Below are 27038 nucleotides of genomic sequence, written 5' to 3'. Positions count from 1 at the left end.
TTCACTTACTCTCCTGATGGAGGTGATAGCTATTAAAAAAGCAGTATTAATAGTGAGGTGTTTAAGAGATGCTTTGTGCATGGGTTCGAATGGTGAGCCCATGAGTTTGGTAAGTACCACATTAAGGTCCCATCCGGGAGCTGGGTCAGCTATCGGGGGGTGTATTCTCTTTACTCCCTCCATGAAGGCCTTTATAACAGGGATCTTCCACCACGACACCTTGAGTTGGGAAGTGGTGTATGCAGAAAGTGCCGCTAGGTGGACTTTAATGGAATTGAACACTAGACCTGAATCCAATAGGTGGGTCAGGTATAGAACAATATGTGTGGGAGAGCATTCAATCGGGTTGATGCTCTTACCCCTGCACCAGATGACAAACCTCTTCCATTTGCTATAATAGCAGTGGCGAGTGTTAGGTTTTCTGGCTTCCCTGAGGATGTCCATGCATCTCTGCGGGAGCTGTAGATGTCCGAATTCTATGATCTCAGGAGCCAAGCTGCTAAGTTCATGTTCTGGGGGCATGGATGTAGGGTCCTGCCCTTGTCTTGTGACAGCATGTTGTACGGGCAGGGGAGTTTCACTGGGGGAGATAGAGACATCTCCATCAAGTGAGCGAACCATGGCTGTCGGGCCCACATCGGGGCCACCAGTATCATGGTTACTTGTTCCTGGTGCATCTTGTGCACCACCTTGTTGAGAAGGGGAGTCGGGGGAAAAGCGTAAACAAATTTCCCTGACCATTGTATCGACAGACCGTTCCCCTTGGATTGGTTCTGGGGGTACCTGGAGCCGTAACTTAGGCATTGTGAGTTCTCCAGGGTTGCGAACAGGTCTATTTCTGGGAATCCCCATTGTGTGAAGACATCGAAGACGATGTTTTCGTGCAGTCGCCATTCGTACTCTTCGGGCAGGGGGAAATCTCTGCTGAGTTTGTCTGCCAGCAGATTGAGTTCCCCTGGTACATGTTGTGACAGTAGGAACATGTTTTGTTTGAGAGCCCACTTCCATATATTTTGGGCCAGTTTGGACAGTCCTGGAGAGTGGGTTCCCCCCTGCTTGTTGATGTAATACATGGCTGTGGTGCTGTCTGTAAGGACCATCACTGTCCTGCCTTGTAGGTGTTCCTGGAAGGCTTTTAGCGCCTTGAACACCGCTAGTAGCTCCAGAAGATTGATGTGTTTGGATGCTACGTTCGGAGTCCACACTCCGTGAGCCGTCTGATGGGATAGGTGAGCCCCCCATCCTGTGAGGGATGCGTCTGTGGTTAGAGTGGCTTCCGCCGCGGGTGTGGCAAAGGGTTTCCCTTTTCCCAGGTTTTCCTTTGTCCACCACCGTAGCGAGAGAACTAAGGCCTGCGAGACCACCACTAGATCGTCCCATAGTCCGCTGGCCTGACACCACTGGCTGTTGAGCCACTCTTGCATTGGGCGCATGCGCAGGCGCGCGTGAGGTACCAAATAAATACACGACGCCATCATGCCTAGCAAGCGCATTGCTTTGCGTACCGTCACCTCTCGACCGGTCACATATTGAGGGATCTGAAACAGCATGTTTTGGACCCTCTCTTTGGAGGGGAAGACGAGGCCGTCCTTTGTTTGAATTAGAGCCCCTAGGAATTGTTTGATTTGGCTGGGGTCTAGGCTGGACTTCTTTTCGTTGATGGAGAAGCCCAACTGGAACAAGAGGTCTACAGTCTTTTGGGTATTGGAGAAGCATGTTTCGTAAGAATCCCCTGTTATGAGCCAATCGTCGAGGTAAGGGTAAACTGGGATGGACAACCTGCGCAGGTGGGCCGCTGCCACTGCCAGCACCTTCGTGAATACCCTTGGTGCTGATGCTATGCCGAAGGGTAGTTTGTTTGTTTGTTTGTTTGTTTATTTATTTGGTAATGCGCTCCGAGCCCGTGGGCATCTGGGCGCAGCAGTACAAGAGGGCTCGAAACTTAGTTACAAAGCCTGACACAGGCTGTTACAGAAGAACAGTGGTTGGTTACAGTAGGTGATACAATGCATATAGAATATCAAGTTTAAACACAAAGAGAGCAGCATTATAACAGGTTGTGCCGTTACCACTAGGGTGAGGGACGTTGCATGTCGTTGTTGTGCAGCCATTTGAGAGCGTAGGATCTGAATCTTGTGTAGGGTAAAGGGCATCTAAGGTCGGGTGGGAGTGTGTTCCATGATTGTGCAGCTCTAACTGGGAAACTTGCACCGCCCGCTGTGGTAAGTTTGAATCTGGGGACTTCCAGTAGGAAGGAATTGGCAGATCTCGTCAGTCGGTTAGAGGGTCTCCAGTTGATTCTTTCCGCTAGGTAGGGGGGTGCTTGATTGTTGAGGCATTTAGAGGTGAGGGAGATAGTTTTAAGAAGGATTCTGTCCTTTATCTTTAGCCAATGGGCTTCAATCCGATGTTTGGAGATATGGTCTCTGCGTGGGATGTTCAGAGCTGCTCTAAGAGCGTTATTTTGCAATCTCTGGAGTTTGTCAGTGACCGACTTGTTGGCACCTGAGTATAAGGCGTTGCAATAGTCGAGTCTAGACATGACAAGGGCATTGGCCAAGGTGAGGCAGCTGGCACTGGACAGGAAGGGTCTGGCGGCACGGATGAGTTTACACGTGTAGGTGGTTGAGGAGGCGAGGGAGTTCACTTGCTTTTTGAGGGTGAGGGCTGAGTCAAGGTAAAAACCCAACGTTTTGACCTCGCGCAAAACCTTGATAGTATTGTTATCAATGTTAAATGAGGTGTAGTCCGGGGTGAGTTTGGATAGTTTGTGGTCTGAACCGAGGAGCAGGATTTCAGTTTTATCGTCGTTCAGGCAGAGGCCATGTGTGGCCATCCATGCTTGAATGAGGATGTAAATTTTGTTCACCAGAGCCAGGTCCACTTCTTAGTTGCCCGAAAGGGGTATGAGGATCTGGGTGTCATCTGCGTAATTAGTGTAGGTGACGCCCAGACTGTCCAACTTGTCGAACAATGGCTTGGTGAAGATATTGTACATAGTGGGTGAGACACAGGAACCCTGTGGGACTCCACATGTGATTTGGATGGGGTCAGCACAGGTAGTGGAGGAGAACACTCTCATAGTCCGGTTGGCTAGAAAGGATTGGACCCAAGCTATAGCGTCTCCTGTGAAGTTGGCAGCCAGCTTGAGGTGGTTGCATAAGACTGCATGGTCCACCAAGTCAAAAGCTGCTGACAAGTCCAGTAAGAGTAGCAGCGCTGTTTTCCCATTATCCTTAAATTCCTCAATTTTGGTTTTGAGGTCTATCAGGGCAGTTTCCGTGCCATGGAGCGGGCGGAAGCCCGATTGGCGCGAGCCTAGTAGATGATAAGCTTCTAGGTACTCTTGAATTTGGAGATAGGCTACTCTGTCGATAATTTTTAGTAGGAAGGGCACTGTGGTAATGGGCCTATAGTTAGTCGGGATAGAAGGATCGAGGGTTTGTTTTTTGAGAAGGGGGAGGACCCAGGATTCTTTTAGGTTGGCTGGCACTGTGTTAGATTTGAAGGATGAGTTAATGAGCTTTGAGATGAAAGGGGCTAAGTCTCTGGCAGCGTCCTTTATTATTTGAGCTGGGCAGCTGTCGCCCTTACAGTTAGAGGGCTTCAGTGAGAGGATGGCCTTTTCAGTGTCGATGATGGAGATCGGTTTAAAGCTGAAAGGGGGGATAGTGGTAGGTTCAGTTACTGGAGGCAGTTGTTGATCAGTGAGAGAGAGGGTGTCTTTTTTGTTCGTTATTTTAAGTTGAAGGGTGGAGATTTTGTTAGATAGGGCATTCTGTATATTAGTGCACCATATCTTGTCCTTTGGGACCGTGTCAGATGGTTGGATAGGGGATTCCATTTCCCGGAGGATGGCAAATAGTTCCTTGGTATTCGATTTGGCATTGGTAATTCTGTCATTGAATACATTTCTTTTGGTGTTGATGATTTCAGACTTGTAGTGTTTTGTAGCTTGGGTTAACTTGGCTTTGTTGTTGTTAGTGGGTGAATTACGCCATATGGTTTGGAGTTTTCGTTTCTGCTTTCTAAGGTCCTTAAGGTGGGGGGTGAACCAGGCATTGAGGTGGGCTTCTTGCTTAGCTTTGCGTAATTTTGCAGGTGCAATGGTGTCTAGTGCGTGAGACATAGCTTTGTTAAAGGTGTCTACTAGTGTATCTGGGTCAGTGTTGTCCTTCAGACCGTTAATAGTGGGGAGGAGGAGGGGGATAAGTTTTTCTGTAGTAATATCTTTTTATTTCTGGTGGGGAGTGGTGGTATCATTTTGATAGTCTTGGGACTGGGGAGGTCAAGTGTGGCAGTGAAATTTATTAGAAAGTGGTCGGTCCATAGTTGAGGGGTGATGGAGGTGATGACTATGTTACAGTTGAGTTCTGAGACCCAGTCAAGGGTTCTGCCTTTAGCATGTGTAGGGGAGAGAATTTTTTGGGTAAGGCCTTGGTCGTTTAGGATAGCTGTTATAGAAAGGGCATTTTTATTGCCTGATTCATTGAAGCCGATGTTGAAGTCACCCATCAGCAACATTTGCGAGTGTTTTTGGGTATTGTTCGCTATGAGGGTAGTAAGGTCATCTTCAAAGGTTCCCAGGGGACCTGGGGGCCTGTAGATCAGGTGAATGGCTAGCGTGCGGTTATTGGAGAGTTGCATTTTTGCTGAAAGTACTTCGCAGGAAGCGCAGGGGTGTGAGGTGGTGAGTCGGATAGGCAAGGTGGTTTCGCGATGATTGCTAGGCCACCGCCTTTAGCATTAGGTCTGTCTACTCTGTGGATCTGGTAGTTGTCAGGTATGGCTAACATCAGTGAGGGTCCTGCTGCCTCATGGAGCCAGGTTTCTGTAACGGCAAGGAAGTCAATGCTACTGTTGTTTAGTATGTCAGCAATTTCAATTGCTTTGCGTACCGTCGCCTCTCGACCGGTCACATATTGAGGGATCTGAAACGGCATGTTTTGGACCCTCTCTTTGGAGGGGAAGACGAGGCCGTCCTTTGTTTGAATTAGAGCCCCTAGGAATTGTTTGATTTGGCTGGGGTCTAGGCTGGACTTCTTTTCGTTGATGGAGAAGCCCAACTGGAACAAGAGGTCTACCGTCTTTTGGGTATTGGAGAAGCATGTTTCGTAAGAATCCCCTGTTATGAGCCAATCGTCGAGGTAAGGGTAAACTGGGATGGACAACCTGCGCAGGTGGGCCGCTGCCACTGCCAGCACCTTCGTGAATACCCTTGGTGCTGATGCTATGCCGAAGGGTAGTACTCTGAACTGGAAGTGTTCGCCCTCTATCATGACCCTGAGGTATTTTCTGTGCGCTGGCAACATTAAAATATGAAAGTATGCATCTTTCATGTCTAATGTTGTCATGTAATCTCCCTGTGAAAGCAGTGGGATCACTTCCTGTAAGGTCACCATACGAAACTTTTGGGGTTTGATAAACTTGTTCGCTGGGCGCAGATCTAATACAGGGCGCATGGTTAGATCCTTTTTGGGTACAAGGAAGTACACTGAATAAATACCTTCCGTTACCTGAGATAGAGGCACGACCTCTATGGCTCCTTTTCCCAGCAGTTGTTGTACTTCTTGGAGAAGGATGGCAAGATGTTCCGGTGTCATGCGTCGTCCCCTCGGGGGTTTGTATGTTGGGGAACTGTTGAATTCGATGCAGTATCCGTGGGCTACGGTGGAAAGTACCCAGCGGTCTGACGTTATACCCTCCCATGCTGGAAGAAAGGATGTTATCCCGACCGGTGTTGCATGGGAGGGGACGCGAATCTTCGCGTCACTTGGTGTTGTTGGGGGCTTGGGAGCCTATGGGGGTGGAGCCCCGGCCTCTTCCTTTGCCCCGGCGCTGGCCTCTTTGGCTGTACTGCCCACTATTGGTCTGGAAATTGGTGGCAGGGTACTGTTGCTGCTGGTTTTGTTGTTGGCGTTGGCCACGAAAAAAACGTTTGTTGCCATAGCCGCGCCTGGTAGAGGGCTTAGAGATTTGGTCAAAAGTTTTGATAGTATCGAACTCTTTTTTAGCCATCTCCAGAGCCTCATCCACCGCTTTCCCGAAGAGGTTTGAGTCTTCAATAGGTTTATTTATTAAAGACGCCTGTGTCTCCGGTTTGAACCCTGAGTTGCGCAGCCATACGTGGCGTTTTAGGAGTATTCCCTGAACCAGGGAACGTCCCGCTGTTTCTGCAGCATCCAGAGAGTTCTTTACAATGCTCTGGTTGACCTGGGTTCCTTCGCCAATAGTTGTAAGCAGGCGTGTACGTAGTGGTTCCGGCGCTTCTTCGGCGTCTTTGCGCAGTTTGGCCCACTGCGCGTCCGCATAGCTAGCGAGCAAAGAATTGTTGTTCGCAATTCTTGCCGAAAAGGCAGCCGAGGGTGTAACTCTTTTTGCAAGGGCATATAACCTCTTGCCCTCCTTGTCAGGTGGTGCCTCGCTGGTGGACAGCGGCACCCCTGCCCTCTTCCTTGTATTAGTTACTACAAGGGAATCCGGAATGGAATGTCCCCTGAAGTACAGCGGGTCTGACGGTGAAGGAGTGAAAAGTTTTTCAATTCTAGGATTGACCCCTCTGATTTGTGCGGGTGTGGACAGCGAAGGGATGATTCTTCTCTTCACTGAAGCGAGGAGGGGAATGGTCTGACTGACCGGGGGTTTCTCCTTACTCTTTCCACAAAGTCTAATTCAGGAGAGAGCTCCCCAGTGTCCAGTTCGAAATGTGCTGCTGCTCTGCGCAACAGGGCATTGAATGTGGGCTGATCGTCAATGGGAGACGTGCTTCTAATAGGTGAATTGTCAGGAGGATTTAGGTTCAGGACATCAGTATCGGAATATATTGATGGGGATTGCCAGGGGTGAGAAGGTCCTTCTTCTGGATTTTCTCCGAAGCCTTCTCCTACCAAGTCTGGGCTGTCTTCCAGACCTTCCTCCTGGTTCCGTCCCTCTTCCTCGTCCATAAAATCATCTTCTTCCTCAAAGTAATGTTCTTCCCCAGTGAGGTCATACACACTATGGAAGTCTGAGGCTGTGTCCTGGTGGGGATTGACTAGTCTCGGAATTTTGGCCCTGGGGTCCTCCTGAGGCCCTTCTCTTATTCTCGTGGGAGGGTTCTGGGTATTCATAAACCTCTCCATTCTTTCCATGCAGAGATGGAGCCTTTCCATGGTTTCATGGGGTACCCCTGAGCGGTCTAGCGGGGGAAAAATAGTGTCTTGTAGCTGAAAACGGCTCGACCTCTCCCACAACGTCGAGGAAAGTGTCCCGTCGCCCTCCGAAAAGCCTTCAGGTCTGTTGGGGGTCCCCTCGACTGAAGGGGGTAGTCCCTGCCTTTCTTCGGGCTTTTTCGGCGTGTCTTTCGACCTCTGCGTAGCGCTCGACGTGTCTTTCGGCGTACGCTTGTGGGCGTCGGCTACCACGATCCTCGCCAAGCTCTCAGTGACTCGTTTGTCAGCAGAGGGCTGTGGTTTCGACGTTATGGGTGTCGATCGCTCTACGGCAGCATGCGCTTTCTGCTGATGCGCGCCGGCCGATGATTTGGGGGTGGCGCCCTTATTTGCCGAAAGCCCAGTCGCTGGTCGCGGCTGCGAGAGGGGCTTCGAACCCGAACGGTCCGAGGAGGCCGCCGGTGGAACCTGCGTCTCCTTGGGCGCTGATGCTTTCTTCGCCTTCGACGAAGAAGAGCTATGGGTTGTGTGCTTATGTGTGGTCTTGTGTGCGTCAATGTCGCCGGGGTGTTCATCCCCATAAGCAGGGCGTGAGCCGAGCCCGTCGGGGCCGGGGACAGATGACGAAGCGCATGTGCGCTCTTTAGGGGGGTTTTCGACTTCCGTAGCGGAGGTCGTGTTATCACGTTCCTCGTCACTGTCGGTGGTAGCAACGGTGGGTGAAGCGTCGGCCTTCGACATAGCGTAGGCCGCCCACCTCTTGACCCTACGGTCTTTTAGAGTCTTTGACATAAGAAGCCGACAAGCCGTGCAACCTTCCTCTTTGTGATCGAGGGGCAAGCAGCGGTTACACCGTGAATGCTTGTCCTTCCAAGTAAACTTGCCCTTGCAAAGCGGGCAAAACCTAAAGGGTGTCCTCTCCATAGCCGAGGCAATAAATCGTGATAACCACCCCAAGGGAAAGGAAGGGGAAAAGGAAAGGCATTCTCAGAAAAGAACCAGAGATGTCCCACGACCCCCACTCTCCCTACTGTATATGGCCTGCGAGGCCAGGCCACGTGTTCGGCAACGCCGAAGGATCTCCTCCGCTCGTCCCCTCCGTCGAAGATCTTGCTCGGCGGAGACAGCTTCACAACAGCGTCGAGGGAGGGATCGATATGTTCTATATTAATATAGGAAAACGACGAAAGGTCGAGGAGATGAAATCTGCAATGTCTCTCGAGGAGCTCCGCGTAAAGGCGACCAGTAGCTGGGCGGAAAAAAACAATCTGAGGGACCTCGACGCGTGAGGGATTGTGGGTACAACGCACGTCACTATTGGGATAGTGTTTCAGACACGCCTTGTCGACGTCCCTTTTCGACTACGAAAAACAAAATGCAATACTCCGCAGTGACCACTGGATGTCGGACCTATGCACAGCATGTGATTCTAAGCAGATTAAACATCAGAAATATATATATATATATATATATATATGGGATACATTACTCACCGTAATCGTATTTCTGATGCTTGTATCTGCTTAGATTCACATGCTGTGCATAGGCCGACATCTAGTGGAAGCTGCGGAGTATTACAGTTTGTTTTTCGAAGTCGAAAAATGGGCGTCGACACAGGGCGTGCCAGTAATACTATCCCTAGTGTGACGTCCCCTGTACCCATGATCCCTCACGCGTCTAGGATCCCCAGATTGTGTTTTTCCTGACATGAGGTAGCATGAGGAGTAGCGTGAGTACAGATAGTCCAAGCAGATAGACAGAAAGGTAAGGCTACAAGCAACCATGCGCCTTCTCTCGGAGGGGAGGAAGGGTGGGTCGCATGTGAATCTAAGCAGATACAAGCATCAGAAATACGATTACGGTGAGTAATGTATCCCTTCTGAGGCTTGTGGAATCTGCTTAGATCACATGCTGTGCATAGATTAGCGAGCAGTACCAGAAGAAGGAGGTGGGATGTGAGAAGGGTCATGAGCAAACAGGTGTCTTAGTACCGCTTGTCCCACCTGTGTATCTGCCTTGGAATGAGTGTCAATGCAGTAATGCTGAGTAAAAGTGTGAATAGAGCTCCAAGTAGCCGCTTTGCAAATGGTGTCAAGGGGAACATTTGCAATGAAAGCCAGAGTGGCCCCAATGCCTCTGGTAGAGTGGGCCCTTGGCGTAAAAGGCAGAGTCTTTTTAGAAAGAGAGTAACACAGCTGTATACAGTTGATAATCCACTTTGAGATAGCGCCCTTAGAGACGCGATCCCCCTCTCTGCCTGTAGCTACGGAGACAAACAGTTGATCTGTCTTTCTTAGCGGTCTGGTTTTATTTACATAGTATAAGACCGCCCTACGCACATCTAGGGTGTGTAGTTTCACCTCAGCTGAGCTTTGTGGGTTTTGGAAGAAAGCCGGAAGCTCGATGGACTGGTTTACATGGAATTTGGATATGAATTTTGGTGAGAATCTAGGGTGTGTGCGTAAAACCAGTTTGTCCTTGTGGATAGTAAAGAAAGGATCTTGCACTGACAGAGCCTGAATTTCACTGACCCTTCTTATGGAGGTAATGGCTACTAAGAAGGCCGTTTTATAAGTCAGGTGTTTGAGACTACTTTTATGCATGGGTTCGAAGGGGGGCCCCATGAGCTTAGATAGCACCACATTGAGATCCCATCCTGGCGGTGGGTTCGAGATAGGAGGGTGAAGTCTCTTTACTCCTTCCATGAAGGCTTTAACCACTGGTACTTTCCACCACGAAACCTTGTTATGGGATGTGGTGTAGGCTGAGAGGGCTGCCAGGTGTACTTTCAGAGAGTTAAAAACCAACCCTGCATCCAGCAGGTGGAGCATGTATGTTACAACGTTGGAAGGAGTGCAATCAACCGGGTTGATTTGTTTACTCTGGCACCAGATAACGAATCTTTTCCACTTGTCAAAGTAACAGTGCCTTGTATTTGGTTTCCTGGACTCTTTTAGAATGTCCATACACCTCTGTGGTAATTTGAGATGTCCAAACTCTATGACTTCAGGAGCCATGCTGCTAGGTTCATAGAGTTGGGTTCCTGATGCACTGTTTGACCTTGTTGCTGGGACAGAAGGTTGTACCAGGCTGGGAGTCTGATGGGCTCGCACACCGCCATCCTGCGTAGGTGTGGAAACCATGGTTGTCTCGCCCACATGGGAGCAACTAGGATGAGCGTCATCGATTCCTTGTTCATCTTGTACACCACCTTCCTGATGAGAGGAGTTGGTGGGAAAGCGTACGCAAACATCCCTGACCAGTTCATCCACAGGGCATTCCCCTGGGAGTCCGGTTGTGGGAACCTGGATGCAAATCCTGGGCATTGTTTGTTTTCGCTTGTGGCGAATAGGTCTATAGTGGGGAAACCCCACTGAGAGAAGAGATCTTCTACTACGTCTTTGTGAAGGACCCATTCGTGTTCTACTGGGAGGGAGTCTCTGCTTAGAGCATCCGCTAGGGAATTGAGCTCCCCTGGAACATGTTGCGATGACAGGAAGATGTTCCGTCTGAGTGCCCATATCCATATTTTCTGGGCAAGCTTGGACAGATTTGGCGAACGAGTCCCTCCTTGCTTGTTCAGATAGAACATGGCTGTCGTGCTGTCCGTCCTGATCTGCACCGACAAGTTTAGTAGATGGGGCTCGAACGCCTGCAGCGCTCGGAATACTGCCAGAAGCTCTAGCAGATTGATGTGGTTCTTGGCTACTGAGTGAGACCAGAGACCCTGAGCTGTGTGGTGGAGATGGTGAGCTCCCCACCCTGTCAGGCATGCATCTGTAGTCACCACTGCCTGTACTTCGGGATCGTAAAAGGGTTTCCCCTTTGCGAGATTCTCTCTTGTCCACCAGAGTAGGTTTTGTACTAGTGTTGGCGAAACGACCACTAGATCGTCCCACTGACCCCCTGCCTGAGACCACTGTTTCGCCAACCATTCCTGCATGGGACGCATGCGCAGACGCGCGTGGGGGACCAGGTAAATGCATGACGCCATCATGCCCAGTAACCGCATAGCTTTGCGTACTGTTATCTGTTGACCTGACTGATAATGCGGAATTTGCAGAAGTATGTTCCGAATTCTTTCTTCCGACGGGAAGGTCAATCCTTTCTGAGTATCTAGGATAGCTCCTAGAAACTGTTTTGAGGTGCTTGGCACCAGACTTGACTTTTTCTCGTTGATGGAGAAGCCTAATTCGTGGAGGAGGTCGATGGTCCTCTGAATGTTTGACCTGCAGATTCCTGGGGTTTCCCCCGTTATGAGCCAGTCGTCCAGATAAGGGTACACTGGGATTGCCTCCCTGCGTAGGTGTGCAGCTGCCACCGCCAGTACCTTGGTGAATACCCTTGGTGCTGAAGCTATCCCGAAGGGCAGTACCTTGAATTGGTAGTGGCGACTGTCCACCTTGAAGCGCAAGTATTTTCTGTGCGCCGGGAGCATGGAAATATGAAAATAGGCATCTTTCATATCCAAGGTTGCCATGTAATCCCCCTTTTTTAGGAGTGGGATTACCTCTTGTAGTGTGGTCATACGGAATTTTTGGGGCTTGACATATTTGTTGGCAGGCCGTAAGTCCAAAACTGGGCGCATTGTTAAATCTTTCTTTGGCACAAGGAAGTAAGTTGAATAGATACCCTTGTTTACCTGGTGTCCCGGGACGAGTTCTATTGCGTCCTTTTGTAGCAGAATGGCGATCTCCTCGAGGAGGATCTTCTGATGTTGTAAAGAGTGGACTTTTTGTCTTGGAGGATGGTTTAGGGGACGTTGCAGTAGTTCTATGCAGTACCCATTGGATACTGTTGACAGCACCCATCTGTCGGATGTTATCCCTTCCCATGCCTGGGTGAAACTTGATATTCGTCCCCCTACTGGGGTTGCATGGGAAGGGACCCTGAACTGAGCGTCACTGCTTTGGTGGAGGCGTGCCTCCTCCTTTACTGGGGCTGCCTCTGCCTCTACCGCGTCCTCTTTTACTACCCCTACCATACGCCTGGGTAGACTGTTGTGAGCTGGTGTTCCACTGTGTACCCTGGGTGTGGGAGTAGCTATTTCCTCTATTGGAATTTTGGCCGCGGGAGCGACGAAAATTGCCATTCCCTCTTTGGTTAGGTGGTTTGGTAGTTAATTGGCCAAGGGATTTGAGGGTGTCGAATTCCTCCTTAGCGTTTTTTAGAGCGTCCTCGACTGCCTTCCCAAACAGGAGATCACTTTCCACTGGTTTGTCTAAGAGCGCAGCTTGTGTTTCTGCCTTGAATCCCGACTGCCTCAACCAAGCATGCCTTTTGATGACAGTCCCCTCTGCTATAAGTCTACCCGCATTGTCAGCGGCGTCCAGAGTTGCTTTTACCGTGCAGCCTGACACGTTCCTACCTTCCGCACAAATGCGAGCTAGCTGGCTTTTAAGGGGTTCGGGAGCAGAGTCTATTAGTGCTGCCACTTCTTCCCACTGGTGACAGTTGTAGCTAGCCAACAGTGTGGTGGAATTCGCGATTCTGGCTTGGTAGGCTGCCGTGGAAGCTACTTTCCTGCCAAAACCATAAAGTTTTTTACTTTCTTTGTCGGGGGGAGCCTCAGAGGAAGATAATGGTGTACCAGCTCTTTTGCGGGTGTTGGTTACTACTAGAGAGTCTGGCTTAAGTTGACCTCTAATATATAGGGGGTCCGACTGGGCTGCTTTAAACAGCTTCTCCACTCTCGGATTTACCGGTCTTGTCAGGTTTGGGTTGACAAGGGATGGTGCTATTCTGCGTTGAACAGATTTTAGGATGGGAATGGTCTGGGCTACTGGCTTCCTTTCCCCTATTAGTTCTTCCGCAAAGTCCCTTTCTTCCTGGGCACCTTGTGTGTCTATGTGGAAGTGGTTAGCTGCCCGAAAGAGCAGTTCATTAAGGAGGGGCTGATTATCTATCGGTGAATCAGACACTGGGGCTTCCCTTTCGACTGGTGAGTCCATTCTGAAAATATCTGGGCTATTTTCTGGCTCCTCCTCGTCTTCGCCGTAATAATCTGATCCTGCAGGATCTTCTGGCGTGTCAATTTCCTGATCTTCTATAAGGGAAGAGTTTCCTTGGTCTGTAGGGAAGAGGTAAGAAAAGGGTTGGGCCTCGATGGGGTCTAAAGGCCTAAATGGCGTCTCGACCCGGGGTCTTTTATTTGAGGGGATAGGGTCCCCTGACCCTGAGGGAGAATCTCCCTGAGGGTTTAACGCTAGTAGTTGTTCAGGGTGTCTGTCGAAAAAATTCGCCAAGGAAGACATCCTTGACATTACTCTGTCAATGTCCTCGCATGACCAGAGTTTTGAGCTTGGGGTGACCTTGCTGGGACTTTCTCTGGATTGGCCCTGAGAAGACTTGGTCAGTTCTTTTGTAGTGGAGGAATGCAAGGGTTGTTTCTTTTGCTGTTTACCCCCTTCCCCGTGGGTGGAAGTGTGTTTCCCCTTTCCCTTATCTTTCGACGCCTGGCGTCGAGGATCGGAGGTGGAATCCATGTTTTTCGAGCTAACTGGGCTTTCCTTACTCCCAAGTGAAGTACCCTTTCCCTGGGGTGCAGGCTGGGGGTGGAAGTCGTGTTCGTGGAAGTCGTGATCGTCTCCGGACGATTGATCTTCCGGGATATTAATGGTCGAGGCACTCTGTGCAAGTGTGGAGGCTTGCCTGACGTCGTGCGGCGACCTCGACCGGGACCGCCCAGAGGACGTCCTTTCGGACCGCTCCTTCTGTGCCTCTTTCCGAGGTTTCGACGACGTCGAATCTCGGGTGGATTTTTTGTGTTTAGCGTGTGTATGTGTAACGCTCTTGTCGCCGGGGGTCTTCCCCATAGTCGCCGGGACGGACGACCTTCCGAGGCCGGGGACGTGCGTTCGGCTGTCTTTCGACGCCTTGGTGCCCTCGCCGTCCGAAAGTTCGGCGTCGCTGCCGTCGCTGAAGGTACCCTCCGCTTCCATAGCTGCTAGCTTGGCGTGGTGGGCCCAACGCTTGGTGGAGCGGTCCTTAAGAGTTTTGGCCTTAAACCTACTACAGGCCCTGCAACCCGTTTCGGGGTGGTCTCTGGGTAGGCAAAGATTGCACGTAGCGTGCTTATCTACCCAAGGGTATTTCTTATTACACTTGGGGCAAAACTGAAAGGGCGTACCCTCCATACGCGCCTGTGGGCAGCGGGCAAGTGTGTGTAGGTAATAAGGTGTCGAGTGTGGAAGTGTACCACCCCCACTCTCCCTACTTGTAGGGCCGAGGCCAGCGGCCCAGGCCCGAGCCGAGGCGGAAGCCTCAAGGCCCAATCCGTCGGGTATTCGACGTTGATCTCCTCCCCGGTTCGGCGTCGAGATGTTGATCGACGAAGGTTGGTCAAACGGGGCAAATTAGAATTATTTTAGAGTGAAAATATGGCAAAGCCAGGGAACTCCGCTGAAGTGCTTCCGACCAGAATGGCGGAAAAAAACAATCTGGGGATCCTAGACGCGTGAGGGATCATGGGTACAGGGGACGTCACACTAGGGATAGTATTACTGGCACGCCCTGTGTCGACGCCCATTTTTCGACTTCGAAAAACAAACTGTAATACTCCGCAGCTTCCACTAGATGTCGGCCTATGCACAGCATGTGATCTAAGCAGATTCCACAAGCCTCAGAAATATATATATACACACACACACACACTTTCCCATCATGCTCTCCATACTTCAATCAATATACTCATTTTTGATCTGGTCCTGTAACTTCCCTTAAACCCTTATTTTCTATAATTCTGCATGTCGTGCATTGAAATTATTAAAATCCCCATTTAGCATACATGGGCTTTTGACAGACAGCAAACTGCTGCTCAGCCACTTCATGTGCTCTGCCAGAGCTTAGCCTCGGTGACTCAACACTGCATGATCTGCAATCCATTTGTTAGTGCAGACCACATTCCATTTGGCAGAGAGCCTGCTGCTCTTTATCGTACTTTGAGAAAAACTAAAAAGCATGTAACATTTAAAAAAAATCGTATTCAGCTGATAGTTATTTGCACCTTATATTTAAAATAACTGCCTTCTTTTAGTGCCCTGTCTCCCCCCTGGACTCATGTAGTGCTTAGAAACAGTTAAAAAAAGTCTTGCCTAATTCTCACGCGCTTGGGAATGAAGGAAGGCACTAGCTCCTTCCCAACAGACTCTTAAAAGGAGGACCCTAAGGGTCCCCAGCAACACTGGCCAAAAAGAGCTGTGTGCTGTAGTAGTAAAAACACAGATTCCTTTAATAGCTATGGAGCGGACAGACTCCATAGTACAGGTAGAATACAAAGTATAGAGTTCCAAAAGACAGAGCCCACAAGAATGAATGAGGAAAAAGGCTCCACTCATTCAGAATTGAAAGAGTCCAGAAGTCCAACAAAAAGTGCTGGGGGTCTCACTAGGTGAGGGGATGAAGCACAACAATGATAAATCTCACTAAGAGGCTAACCTAGTGAGAACTACAGTTCCCAAGGGTAGAAAGGATCTAGATCCATTTTACATTTCATTAGGAGAGACCAGCACACCCCACCCTATGTAGTGAACTGGGGAGACACTGGGTATCCCCTTTCTCATTTTGAATGTAAAATCTATGGGCAAATTTACATTTAATGGCTGGTGGCAGTGAACCTTTTTATTAATTCGGTGCATTTTCGGCACAGGCTGTTTGCACCCATGGGTGCTAATTTCACCAAAATGGTACGGCTAGTCTTTTTTCACCATTTTAGTGTGCCTCTTCCTTGTGTTCCTTCCTTCAACACCATGGCAGGAAATTACTGTGTGTGATTTTTATCTTCAGCGGGAGACCTATGGAATCCCCACCCAGGCTCCAGAGTGTCTGTGAAGGCAGCAAGTGAGGGAAGAGTCCAACAGACTGCAGTCCTTTGTCTTCCAGTCTGAGGGCGAGAATCCAGTTCAAACTGGGAGGCTGGCTGTCCTGAAAGGATTGCCAACCTGCCAAGTTTGAATGTTGCAAGGCTGTTTGATTGGCTGGGTTCTTGCATAAAAGTCTGATCCTGGAAGCTGAGGAGGTAGTCGACCACTGGAACGAAAACGAAAGACGAGGATGAAGATGACGAATTTGCTACTGAGACGATTTCCAGCGACCGGACCGGAGAGCCTGCTGTGTAACCAGGCCCTGCGGTTACCCTTCCTTCCAATTGACCTGGGGACTCTGAAAACGATGGCCCAGAGTCTGTGAGGCCCACTGAACTCAAGAAATCCTGCCTTTTGAGCCATCCCATGCTGTGCTACTGTTAGGCAAAATTTGTATGCAGTAACCTCTGGGACCACTACACACAACTAGGACTACAGGTCTAAGTAAAACCAACCTTTGGTATAAATCTGTACCACACCGTTTTTGGTAGCGAGATGAACAGTCAGGCTTTTCTCAAGAGGGAATGTGAGCTTGTAAGGATGTTACACAGAGGTCTACAATCACAAGTATTCAGCCAGAAACTTAAACTCAAGGTTTCTTGGTAAAACACTTATTAATTTATTTACACTATCAGTTAGAAAACATTCACTAAAAGGAGGCAATCAATATCACACAAAAATATGCTACAGTACTTCACACTAACCAGTTCTGAAACATTTACACAACTTTGAAGGAGGAGCAAAATGGCATGAGTTAATAAAACAAATATTACATTTACTTTAAAACAGTAAAAATAGTTTGAGTTCACCATAGTTGATTCAATGCAAAAGGTAGGTCAAAGTCAATGGACTACTGTCTTGTATAGGTAAAAACGGTTCCGGTATTTAAATGGAAAAGTCTTTGCCACAGTTCTCGGAAGTAGTTCACGGAAGAAAGGTTCATATGTCGGGTCACAAGCTGACTAGGCCTGCAAGTTGCCAAAGTTCCATGAACTTTCGTGGTGAGAGGTAAGTTCTCTCTGTCGGGTTTTCACAGTGCCTTATTTTGAAGAGAAAGATGCAGCTGAAGACTTCTGTTCCTGGCAGTTCCTGCAGATCTCCCTGTTCCTGAGCCTCAGTCATGGGGACAAGAGGGAGGACGTCGGGGGACTCCTGCACTGCACGGCGACTTGTCAAAAAGCTGGCAAACTGGCAATTCTTTGATTCCGGTAGCTGTCTTAAAGCACACAAGCTGGTGTCCTTCTCCCTGGTTATTCGGTTTTCTGCCGCACTCTGAGGAAAATGCAACCAGCTCAGAGAGTGGTGTCCAGGGGGCTTACGAGTTGATTGGTCCTACCAACTCAAAGGACGAAGCCGTCCTTGAAGGGCTTCTCTGTCGAGGTGAACTTGGTGATTCGGACCTGCAGCAGGGCTCCACCGGGCATGCCAACGGTCCAGTAGTTGCAGCAGCCGTCCACTTCCAGCTCGTCTTTGGTTCTTTCGTTCCAGCGGTCGACTCTGCTTTCCAGTCCAAGAGACTCGACTTTTAAACAGTTTTCTGCCATTCATTCCAGCCTAGCTGCCACTCCCCCAGCAGGGTGGTTGTCCTTGCCGGACAGTCAGCCAGCCAATCACGCCAGAGTGCATTTGGGTCTCCTAGGAGACTAAGCACAGGGAGTTTCGGGCACCTCCCTCACTTCCTGCCCACCCCAGACACTTGGACGCCAGAGGCGGTTTTCAGTCCTGAAGCCCGCCAAAGGCATAGAAACAAAGGGACCAAACCTAGTTTGGCGCGCAGAGACAAACTCTAGAAGGACCTTTCCAAAAAGAAATGGCAAAAAAAGACTGGGACCTGCCTAAACAAAGGGGGCTCAGACGCCATCTTGAAAAACATGGCTCCCGCGATTTAACCCTACCGGTGTTCGCGGTCGGGAAAAATCATGGTAGTTTGTTGTGAAACCACTGCCACCAGCCATTTCGATAGGAAAGGGTAGCATTTGACTGCTACATGCGTTTCTAGACAAGAGGATATGCGGTAACCGCTCCAGCACTCTATTGGAAGATGGTGTGTGCTGGGTCTAGGAATTTGAAAAGACTAGGAAAGTCAATTTCACTTTACATTCTCTGGGAAACAGTAGTTTACTGCACTGTGTCACTGCACTGAGGGTGCTGTGTGACACATGAAAGGATGATGCCTATGGAGTTGTCTAAAACTCCATAATGAAAGCACCAAGGAGAAAAACACACATCAAAATAACGAGAGGGTGGGAAAAAAGGCTCACACTCTCTCCAGGTAAAAAATCAAGTCCACAAAATCCAGCAAAGTTGCTGGGGGTCTCTAAGGTGAAGTGAATTAGCACATTCATGAGAATTCTCTGTAACAGCTACAATCTTGCTGGGCTGTCATACCGCAATACCCTGGGACCTCGAGCCATTGTGCAGTGCACAGTAATTCCGAATTCCAAATCTCGCTGAAACTTCGTGGGCATCCTGCTGGATTTCCAGAGGCACGATTCCAGTCCGAAAAGTCCCCTCACCAGAGTGCTGGACCTTGTAAACAACGAGAATCCGACCGGTGATATTCTGTGTTCTTCTGTGCTCCTGAAAACGCGCCAAATCCACAGAGCCACATCCAGCCGCGAGGAAAACTGTGCATAGTACCTTCCCTGTGATCTTTGCTGCAAAAGTCCTTCCAGTGTCCCGTCTTCTGTTTTCTTGGTGAAGGAACTCAACAACCAGGTTTTTGGCTACAGATCCTGAAGTCCTCCTGCTGCAAAATCATCTTCTGTGCTGAGGTACTGTGCTGGCGTGGGCATTTACTTAACTTAGTTTCTTGTGATTCCGGTGTAGTTTTGTGTGCATTTTCTGTGATTGGGAGTCCTCTTGTCCAGTGCACCCAGGCCACTTCTGTAATCCTCCTAGGATGTCTTCTCTGAAGACCCTGGACCCTCAACTAACCCTAAAAAAACAAAAAAACTTACTTGTTTGAACAGTCTTCCTCTCGAACTCTGGACTTTGCCTGCAAATGAGCCCCATCTCACCCTGCCTACAACTGGCTCCTAGACCACTACGGTCCCTCTTCTACCTGTGAGAGAACTCATGTACTAGAATTGGGAAGGGATGGACACTTTAAGGGGTCTGCCTTGAAAAGTAAAACAAGTGTTGAAACATTTACTTACTTGTCAATGATATAGTTGGTAACTTTAAACTCTCAGTGTATAATTACAAGATGTTAAAACTTAACTTAGAGATGTTTTGCCATTCTGAAATGTATATATAGAATTTACTTATCTTGAATAAGCTGTGTGCCTTCCTAAATAAGTATTCTCAACGTCTTACTTTCCTTAGAAACTGTTTCGCCATTCTAACAGAAAGTAGGTAAAGGGTTAACCTACTCACGTGTGAATTGGATTCCCCTCTAACCAAAAGTAATGCTGTTGGTTTCACTATTATTCCTGTTAGGATAATTGTAAGAGTGACCCCAATTGGGTCTTGCTTCTCCCTGACTTGCAGTTAGCCTGTCCAGAATAAGTCTGCCTAGGTCATACTTGCCTTGTAGGTTTGCTGGTAGCTTCTTACAAAAGTATATAGGTTTTACGTACCATGCATAGTATATTGTCCAGTTGACTTACAATGTGATATCTTGTGGAGCGTCACAGTACAACTGTAAGTAATCCAAAAGTAACTATTGGTTTTGACTTCCCTAGAACTCCAGTTAGGTGTTCCAAATAAGGTTATCTGCTTTGGTCTGTGTACCTTCAAGCATAGTGTTGTGCTTTTCTATAGTGTGTTTATATGATCTGTGATCGTACTTATTTCCCCCAAGATGCATCTGGGCCTACTTGTATTTAAATAAACCATTTATTTTGTACAATCCATAGTGTGTTTCTTTGGACTATTTGTATTACAAATTCTATGTACCGATTCTACAGCCCTCTCTCCCTCCTAAAATAAGCCTGGCTGCTCTGTCTACGCTTCCCTGAACTGAGTTGGCACAGCCTTATACCAAGAGTGAAGTCTTGTACTGCCTCAGTTGACTGGTTTTACTAAGCCCTTAGTTGGACTTCAGAAAAACTGTCCTAACATACCTTGCAGAGGACTTTGAGAAAACACCCCCAACAGTCCACAATGAGCACACAGAGTTAAACAGTCAAGGAACACACTTAAGCAAACCAGTATAAAAATACTTCTCAACCTATGGCCAAATAATACAGTGAAAAATGCCAAACAGGTAATACTATCACACAACACTAAGAATAGATACACATGCACAATCACTGGAGTAGGGCACAATGTACACCAAACCCATGAAAAGGCTGGTACAGATTAGTATAGGCCCTACAGGTCCACAGAGTTACACTCCTAGATTCAGAAGTTCATCCCTAATATGTACGGGGGCCTTGTGCACCAAAGTTCCATACAGTTCTGTGAAGCTGGGAAAAATGAAGGTAGGTTCTCCGGGGTCCAATGAACAGTTCCAAGTGTTAAGGGACAAGTTAATCTAACTAACTAATGTGTCCCCAACTTTCTGAGTGCTTGCGTGAACAAGCAATGGCAAAGTCAAACTAATATGAAAGTTTATAAAAGTTATCAAAACCTTTAAAGGGGAGAAAGTGGTCCAGGTAAGTATCACAACTTACCCCCCATACTCAGATTATTTGCAGGACATGCAGGTCTGCTGCAGAGGGTCAGAGGTCGCTTTTCCTGCAGTCAGCCTCAGCCCTCTATCCCCAGGGACTGCAGGTTCAAAAACTCCTCCGTTCAGCGACTAATGCTGGTGCAAGGTCTTCCAGTTGAGAAATGCTAAAGAATTCGATGCAGGGCCCCCCTCTCAGGACAGGGCTGGACACAGGTAAGCCGTTTCGGACGACAGCGACTCGGTGATTCACTTTCCGCGGTCAGACTTCGCCTCCGATCTTGGGCCCCCAGGATGTTAGACCCCGACATTTCGTAGAAGTAAGTCTTATGGCACAAGCTGAAGATTCCCTAAATTCCAGATGTCGACTCGGAACGGCAAAATCTACAGGACGGTAGACCAATCTCTGAGCTGGTCAGCCACTGAGCTGTCAATGGACACTTCCGAAGACTCTTCTTCGTAGGACTCTGAGTGGACGTCGAGAATGGATGTTCTTTCATCTCGAAGAGTTGCATCTCCTTCGCAGGACTGCCAGAGATCTTCCACAAGACAAGGCTCCACCAGGACAGCAGGAGAAGTTGGACGCCAGGCCTTCTTCCCGATCGGTCTCCTTGCAAGTGGACAGGATTCTTGGCTCCTTCAGTTTCTTCCAGGATCATTCTAGAGTGGGTGCACAGGGCTTCTTCCTATCTTAAAACCCAGGGAAGAGATGAATCTACCACTAGCCAACGGCAGATCTAGGTCAAACCCTCCCCTGCGCCCCCCAAGCAGTGGTCCAATTTGCATACTAGAAGTAACGCAGAAATTGTGAACTAGGTTTGCTGCCACCACAGTAACCAAAAATCACAGGTGTAAAAAGACTAGGTTTATACAAAGTATATCCACTGCAATGCATTGTAAGATATTGTGTGCACTGTTAAAAAGTTACCAAGAAGGTAAATGGTAAAAGTACAAAAGAGGAACACTTTCCCAGTACTAACACTCTGAATGACTGATCATTTTCTTATGGGGAATGTTAGGCAGAAACCTGTGCAGTTCCCTTAGGGAACACCGCAAAAGATTTAGGACTACAGGTACAGGTGTTAGCAGTAAACCCACTTGGTAGCAGTCTGTAACACCCAGATTTACCTGGTAGCTGTGGCTGAGCAGTCGGACTTCTCTCAAGAAGAGTTAGGCAGTATGCAAAGTATACACAATAGGCACTCAGACACACCAATACAAGCAAACACTGACGAGAGCTTTGGTATCAAAGTATATAATTATTTATTTAAAAACACACTGTGTGAAACACTCCAGCACTCTTGTTGTAAAATATTCTAAACACAGTTACTATTGTAATATATACACCCCTTTTTCCTTATCAGATAAGTCTTAGTAAAACACCACTTATTTTCATACAGAGGTGAGCGCTTAACTAGATGGCACTCCAATAAGTTTGTGAAAAAGGGAGGGAAAAAGACAGAATATGGAAAGGTACACCACTTTAAGATTCAGGAACACTGTTAGCAAGGCAGAAGAGCAAAAGTCACTGGTGAGCCAAAGTCCAAAGGCTGGGCCCACTCTTAGAGAGAGCAGAGCACAAATGCGCCCAAGATCACACAGTTACACTAGGCTTAGAAAGTCTTGCAGAGAGTTCATAAAGAGTTTAGAGAGGCTCAGGAAAGTTTAGCCAGGGTGTCCCAGGCCAACCCAGGTTCGAAAGCCGGGGGCTAAATCTACCCCATACAGTCGGTGGCAAGGGGAGCCAGGCGCAGCACGGTACCTTAAGTGGGAAGGATCCTCCAGCGGTGGCAGTTGTTCCTGGCAGTGGGTGCAAGTCACGTCGTCGTCCAGGGGAAGAGAAGATCTCGACTTGGAGGAAAGATGAAGGTCGTTGAACTGCCAGGGAGGAAACCAGCCGCAGAGTTTTCCGGTTAAAGGTGGTACCTTTTTTTCGCGGTCGTGGTAAAACGTGGTATCCCGGTTGCCGGGGTGCTTGGCACAGGCAAGGCGGCCACGATGTACGTCGGGAAGGCGAAAAGACGGTGAAACTGGTTATCCCCACCAGTCAAAGGAAGACTACTCTCCGGCGGGAGATCTTCTCTGTCGTTGGGAAAAGTGGTGAGACGGTCCAGCAGGGCTCCACCGGTGGTGTCGTCGTGGCAAGTCGGCTCAGCTTCTCCCTCGTCGGATGCTTAGGTTCTGTGGCGACTTCTGAAGTTCCAGTCCCCAAAGCACTGCTTTTATGCAGAAAACCCCCATTCACTCAGCCTAGCTGTCACTCAAACATGCTAAGTGGTGCCAATCAGGACGGAGTGCGACTTGAGTTGCCTAGGCAACTCAGTCCAGGGTGCCTAAATCCCCCTCCACTCCTCCTAAGTACCCCAGACAGAGTGGCACCACTTTGGAGGGCTTCTGTGGAGAAGCCCGCCAAAAAGTGGAACAAAGGGCTCGACTTGGGTTGGAGTCACAGAAGAGAACACAAACGCCATTTTAGAATCAAGTTTTGGCAAAAAATACCAACCGGAGAATTAATATTAATTAAATAAACCAGCGGTATGTTCGAGGCTACAGTAAATAATTAAAGAAAGATAGCCTAAAACAATGGGAAATCCAATAGGAAAATATTTGCGGTTCAATATAAAAAGTAGTATCCAATGCCACCAGCCAAAACTCGATCGGGGGGACGGAGACGTGCCCCCTCGACTAACAGACCCCGAGGCAATTGAATTGCCCCAGCCAGTACGTCCACAATATGATGGTTTGTACTGGTTCTGTTCAGAATTTAAGACTAGTAAAGTCAATGGTGACTTCACATGCCCTGGGAGACAGTCAGTCAAAGGGTATGGAGTCTATACTGGGGGGTCACTATGACACCCCTGTGTTACTGCACTGAGGGTGCTGTGTAACACACATCACAAAAACACATGAAGCCCTATAGGGTAAAATACCCCATTAAACATCTAGATTCAAAGAAACCCACTCAAATCATGCCCAAGAGTGAGGGTAAAAGTCTCACTCTTGGCAGGAGAAAAAAATAAATCCCAAAAATCCAGCAAAGCTGCTGGGGGACTCACTAGGTTAGGAAATTCACCCTAAACAGATAATTCTCCCTAACAGGGAAACGGGATAAAACGGCCAGGGTAGTGAAGCTGAAGGCTTTTTAGGCAAGAATTGGTGTAGTAACCCTGTGGGAGACTACACAACCATTTTCCTCTTGGTACTAGGTAACCCGCCTATTGGTATAGGCCTGTACTACACAAGTTGGTAGTGTGACTGAGCAGCCAGGCCTATCTCAAGAGAGTTAAAATGTGAGCTGAAGAGCTGTAACAATGAAATCCACAAATACAAGTAGCCAAGTAGCACTTCCACACAAGATTTGTCGTTAAAATAATTATTTAACGGCTGTTTTTTAAATTAACATTCTTTAAAAAGGGCAATATATGTAGCAATCAAATACACTTTAGAAAGCTTGTTCAGAATCAGCTCAAAGTTAGTAAATACTCTTTAGAGATGCTTCTTACACACTTCCTACACCCTGAGGTGACTTCACTTAGTAGGACAGTAATTGCATGTATATATCACTAGTACACTTTGTAAATTCTGAGGTTTGTAGAAAGCAAATGTTAGAGGAAGATAAAAGGTTAAAAAGGTTCTCAGAGCATGTGAGCACTTTAAATCTTCCAATGAAGTCTAGATAAAAACGTTTCCTAGCAATATTAGTTTAAAACCAATGCATCACCTACGAGGGACAGTAAGAATCAAAGTCAAATGGAATAGAAAAGTCTGCAGGGAGCCAGGACAACCAAAGTCAATTGGAGCAAAGTCTAGATAGTAAAGCTTATGGCCTGATCACAGACGTTGCACTCGACTACGGATTTCTCAAACCCGGGCACTAGGTTCTGGCAGCAGCAAAGAACTACAGTCAGTCAGGGAAGGTGGTCTAGTGGAGTTCATCTCGGGGTTAGTTGGTCCCACTAACCCAAGGTAAGAAGTCCTCCCTTCCGGAGCTTCTTTTGTCGATCAGAAAAAGGACTTTCAGCACAACAGCAGGGCTTTACTGGGCAGTTTAACGATCCAGGAGGATGCAGCAAGCTTCGTTCACGGTTTCTTTGTCGGGTTGTTCTACCCAGTGGTCGACTCGGTCTTCAGTGCCAAAACCCTTGCCTTTTAAGCAGGTTTCATCCATTCATACACAGCCTAGCTGTCACTCAAACAGCAGGGTGGCTGTCCTGCAAGGACTGGGTGCATTCAGACATTCCTAAAGACAAAGGACAGGGGAGTTTCTGTAACCTCCCACACTTCCTGCCCTTGCAGTCACACAGGAGCTAGAGGCGGTTTTCAGTACTGAAGCCTGCCAAAGGCAAAACGAACGAAGGGCTCCAACTTGGTTTGGCGTGCAGAGTTAAACCCAAGCAAGACCTCAGAAACAGAAAATTGCGAACAAAGACACCAGCGCCATTTTGACAAAATGGTCACCCAAGGGGGCTATACAGCAGCTGAGGATTCAGCCTGCAGTAGAAAAGCACAATGGTAGGAAAATTAAACCACTGCCATGAGCCATTTCAAGTAGTGAGGGTAACATACATTTTTTTTTTACATGCGTAGGTAGTGAAAGGGGCTAAGTAACCCCCAGCACTCCTCATAAGATGGGGTGTGCTGGACCTACAAAGAGAAAAGGTAAGTAAAGTCATTTGCACTTTACTAATCATGTGAACAGTAGTTCTCACAAGAAAAAGTATTTAAACCTTATGAGAAATCTTAAGGCTTTCTCTGTGACACTGTACTGAAGCTGCTGTGTGTCACCATACAAAATATAGGTGCCTATGGAGTTTGTCCGACTCCAAAAACAAAGGGAACATTAAATCCAAATCAGGTCAAAACAACATGAGAGAGTGAGAAAAGGGGCTCGCTCACTCCAGGGTTAAAATTAAAAAGTCCTACAGTACAGCAAAAGAACTGGGGTCTTTAAGGTTGAAGGGAATTAGCACAGACATGAGAATTCTCTCTAATAAGGCTTCACTACCTGTAAAGAGTCAGGACTGGTCCAAAAACAAACACGTTTTGGGGTCCATAGAAGTATGAAGGGAAAGTTTCCAAAAGGGAAATCCTTACTAACACTATTCAGCAGCATGTATCCTAACAGCCGCACTGACTCAGACCTTACCACTCAAGAGTCAGCCTACATTCACCAGTCAAGGTTATAACTACCTAATTTATTACCCAGATAAATAATGCACCCAAACAATAATCCTGCATACTCCACTTGTAATCTAGCCACTCAGCTGTATCTTTAAACTCAGTGCTTGGTTATGACCAAATACAAAAATGTCAGCATCACTATTCAAAACTAAACTTCTAGCTAAAACAATATCAACCATCCAACATGAAGTAAAGGCATGTTTGTGTCTCAGAGGCACCTGCCTTGAAAGGATCCTTTTCGAGTGCATGCAGCACCAGGGAAGCAGTCGTGAAGCATATTCCCTCAGTGATGAAAGGAGAATGGATGGGTCGGGGGTCAAACAGGTTCGGGTGGTTGCAAACTTTCCGCAGCTGCATCAAGATGTTGATTACACTCATGAAGTGACCACTAGCCAGGGTCTCTCGTGTTCTAAAAGTGAAACAATAGCTGTAATGGGCAGAAATTACACCCTTCATAGTCACATAACAATAAGGACACAAAGAAAAAAAAAAAACTGACAGCAACAAATACAAACAAGATAATTTATTTTTTCGATATAGGGAATGCATTTTCTCTTCCTGATCTAGAGAGAGCATCACATTGTAACTCATGTTCAGAGAAAAGGGAGTACAATTTACCTAGGAACGTAATGTACATGTTACCCCAAAATCTTCAAAGTCTCCATCTTGGGCTTCCACAACCATAGAAAACTTGCAGACAAAGTAAAATCGGGAACAAGTTACTTACCTGTAACTGTTGTTCTCCAGCATGGGTCTGGTATGGATTCACATGCTCATGAATATTCCCCGTCAGGCTGGGAATCCTCGGTAAAGAAAAAATCAGTTTCAGTTTCATTTCTGAACCGTCTTTCTGCTAATAACCAATCAATGAGTTCTGGTTCATACTGCCCCCAGCCAATGACTGCCCTTTATCTAAGCCCCTCCTCTGGCAGCCATCTTCAGATTTGGTAGCACAGAAAGTGTCAGTAGGACCAAGAGAAGAGCCGCAGAGAAGTAGGTGGGAGGGTTTGCACGTGAATCCATGCCAGACCCATGCTGTAGAGAAACAGTTACAGGCAAGTAATTTGTTCCTTCTCCAGCCTGGGGTCCGACATGGAGTCATAGGCTCATGAATAAAGAATACATAGCAGTACACACATGCACAACCACGGGAGGTGGCAAAGGCTCAACATAAGCATCTCTTCCCTCCTCACCAGGCTCATCTTCAAGCGAACAGGTTGCGCAGCACCG

At 47.9% G+C, this 27038-nt stretch overlaps 1 protein-coding gene across 2 annotated transcripts in view; it reads right to left on the bottom strand.

The window, feature by feature from the left end:
* SRCAP (Snf2 related CREBBP activator protein) overlaps positions 1–27038 on the bottom strand; it is a 2075623-nt gene that overhangs the window by 931959 nt on the left and 1116626 nt on the right. For both annotated transcript variants that reach the window (XM_069651627.1, XM_069651629.1), the window contains one exon: positions 26031–26217. In XM_069651627.1, coding sequence (XP_069507728.1) covers positions 26031–26217 — 187 coding nt within the window. The remainder of the gene's footprint in view (positions 1–26030; positions 26218–27038) is intronic.

This window comes from Ambystoma mexicanum, chromosome 3p, assembly GCF_040938575.1.
Source record: "Ambystoma mexicanum isolate Mex_15411 chromosome 3p, UKY_AmexF1_1, whole genome shotgun sequence".
In the NCBI taxonomy this organism is placed as follows: domain Eukaryota; kingdom Metazoa; phylum Chordata; class Amphibia; order Caudata; family Ambystomatidae; genus Ambystoma; species Ambystoma mexicanum.
The sequence above is the reverse complement of the archived record's forward strand: the minus strand, read 5'-3'. Positions and strand labels throughout refer to the sequence as shown.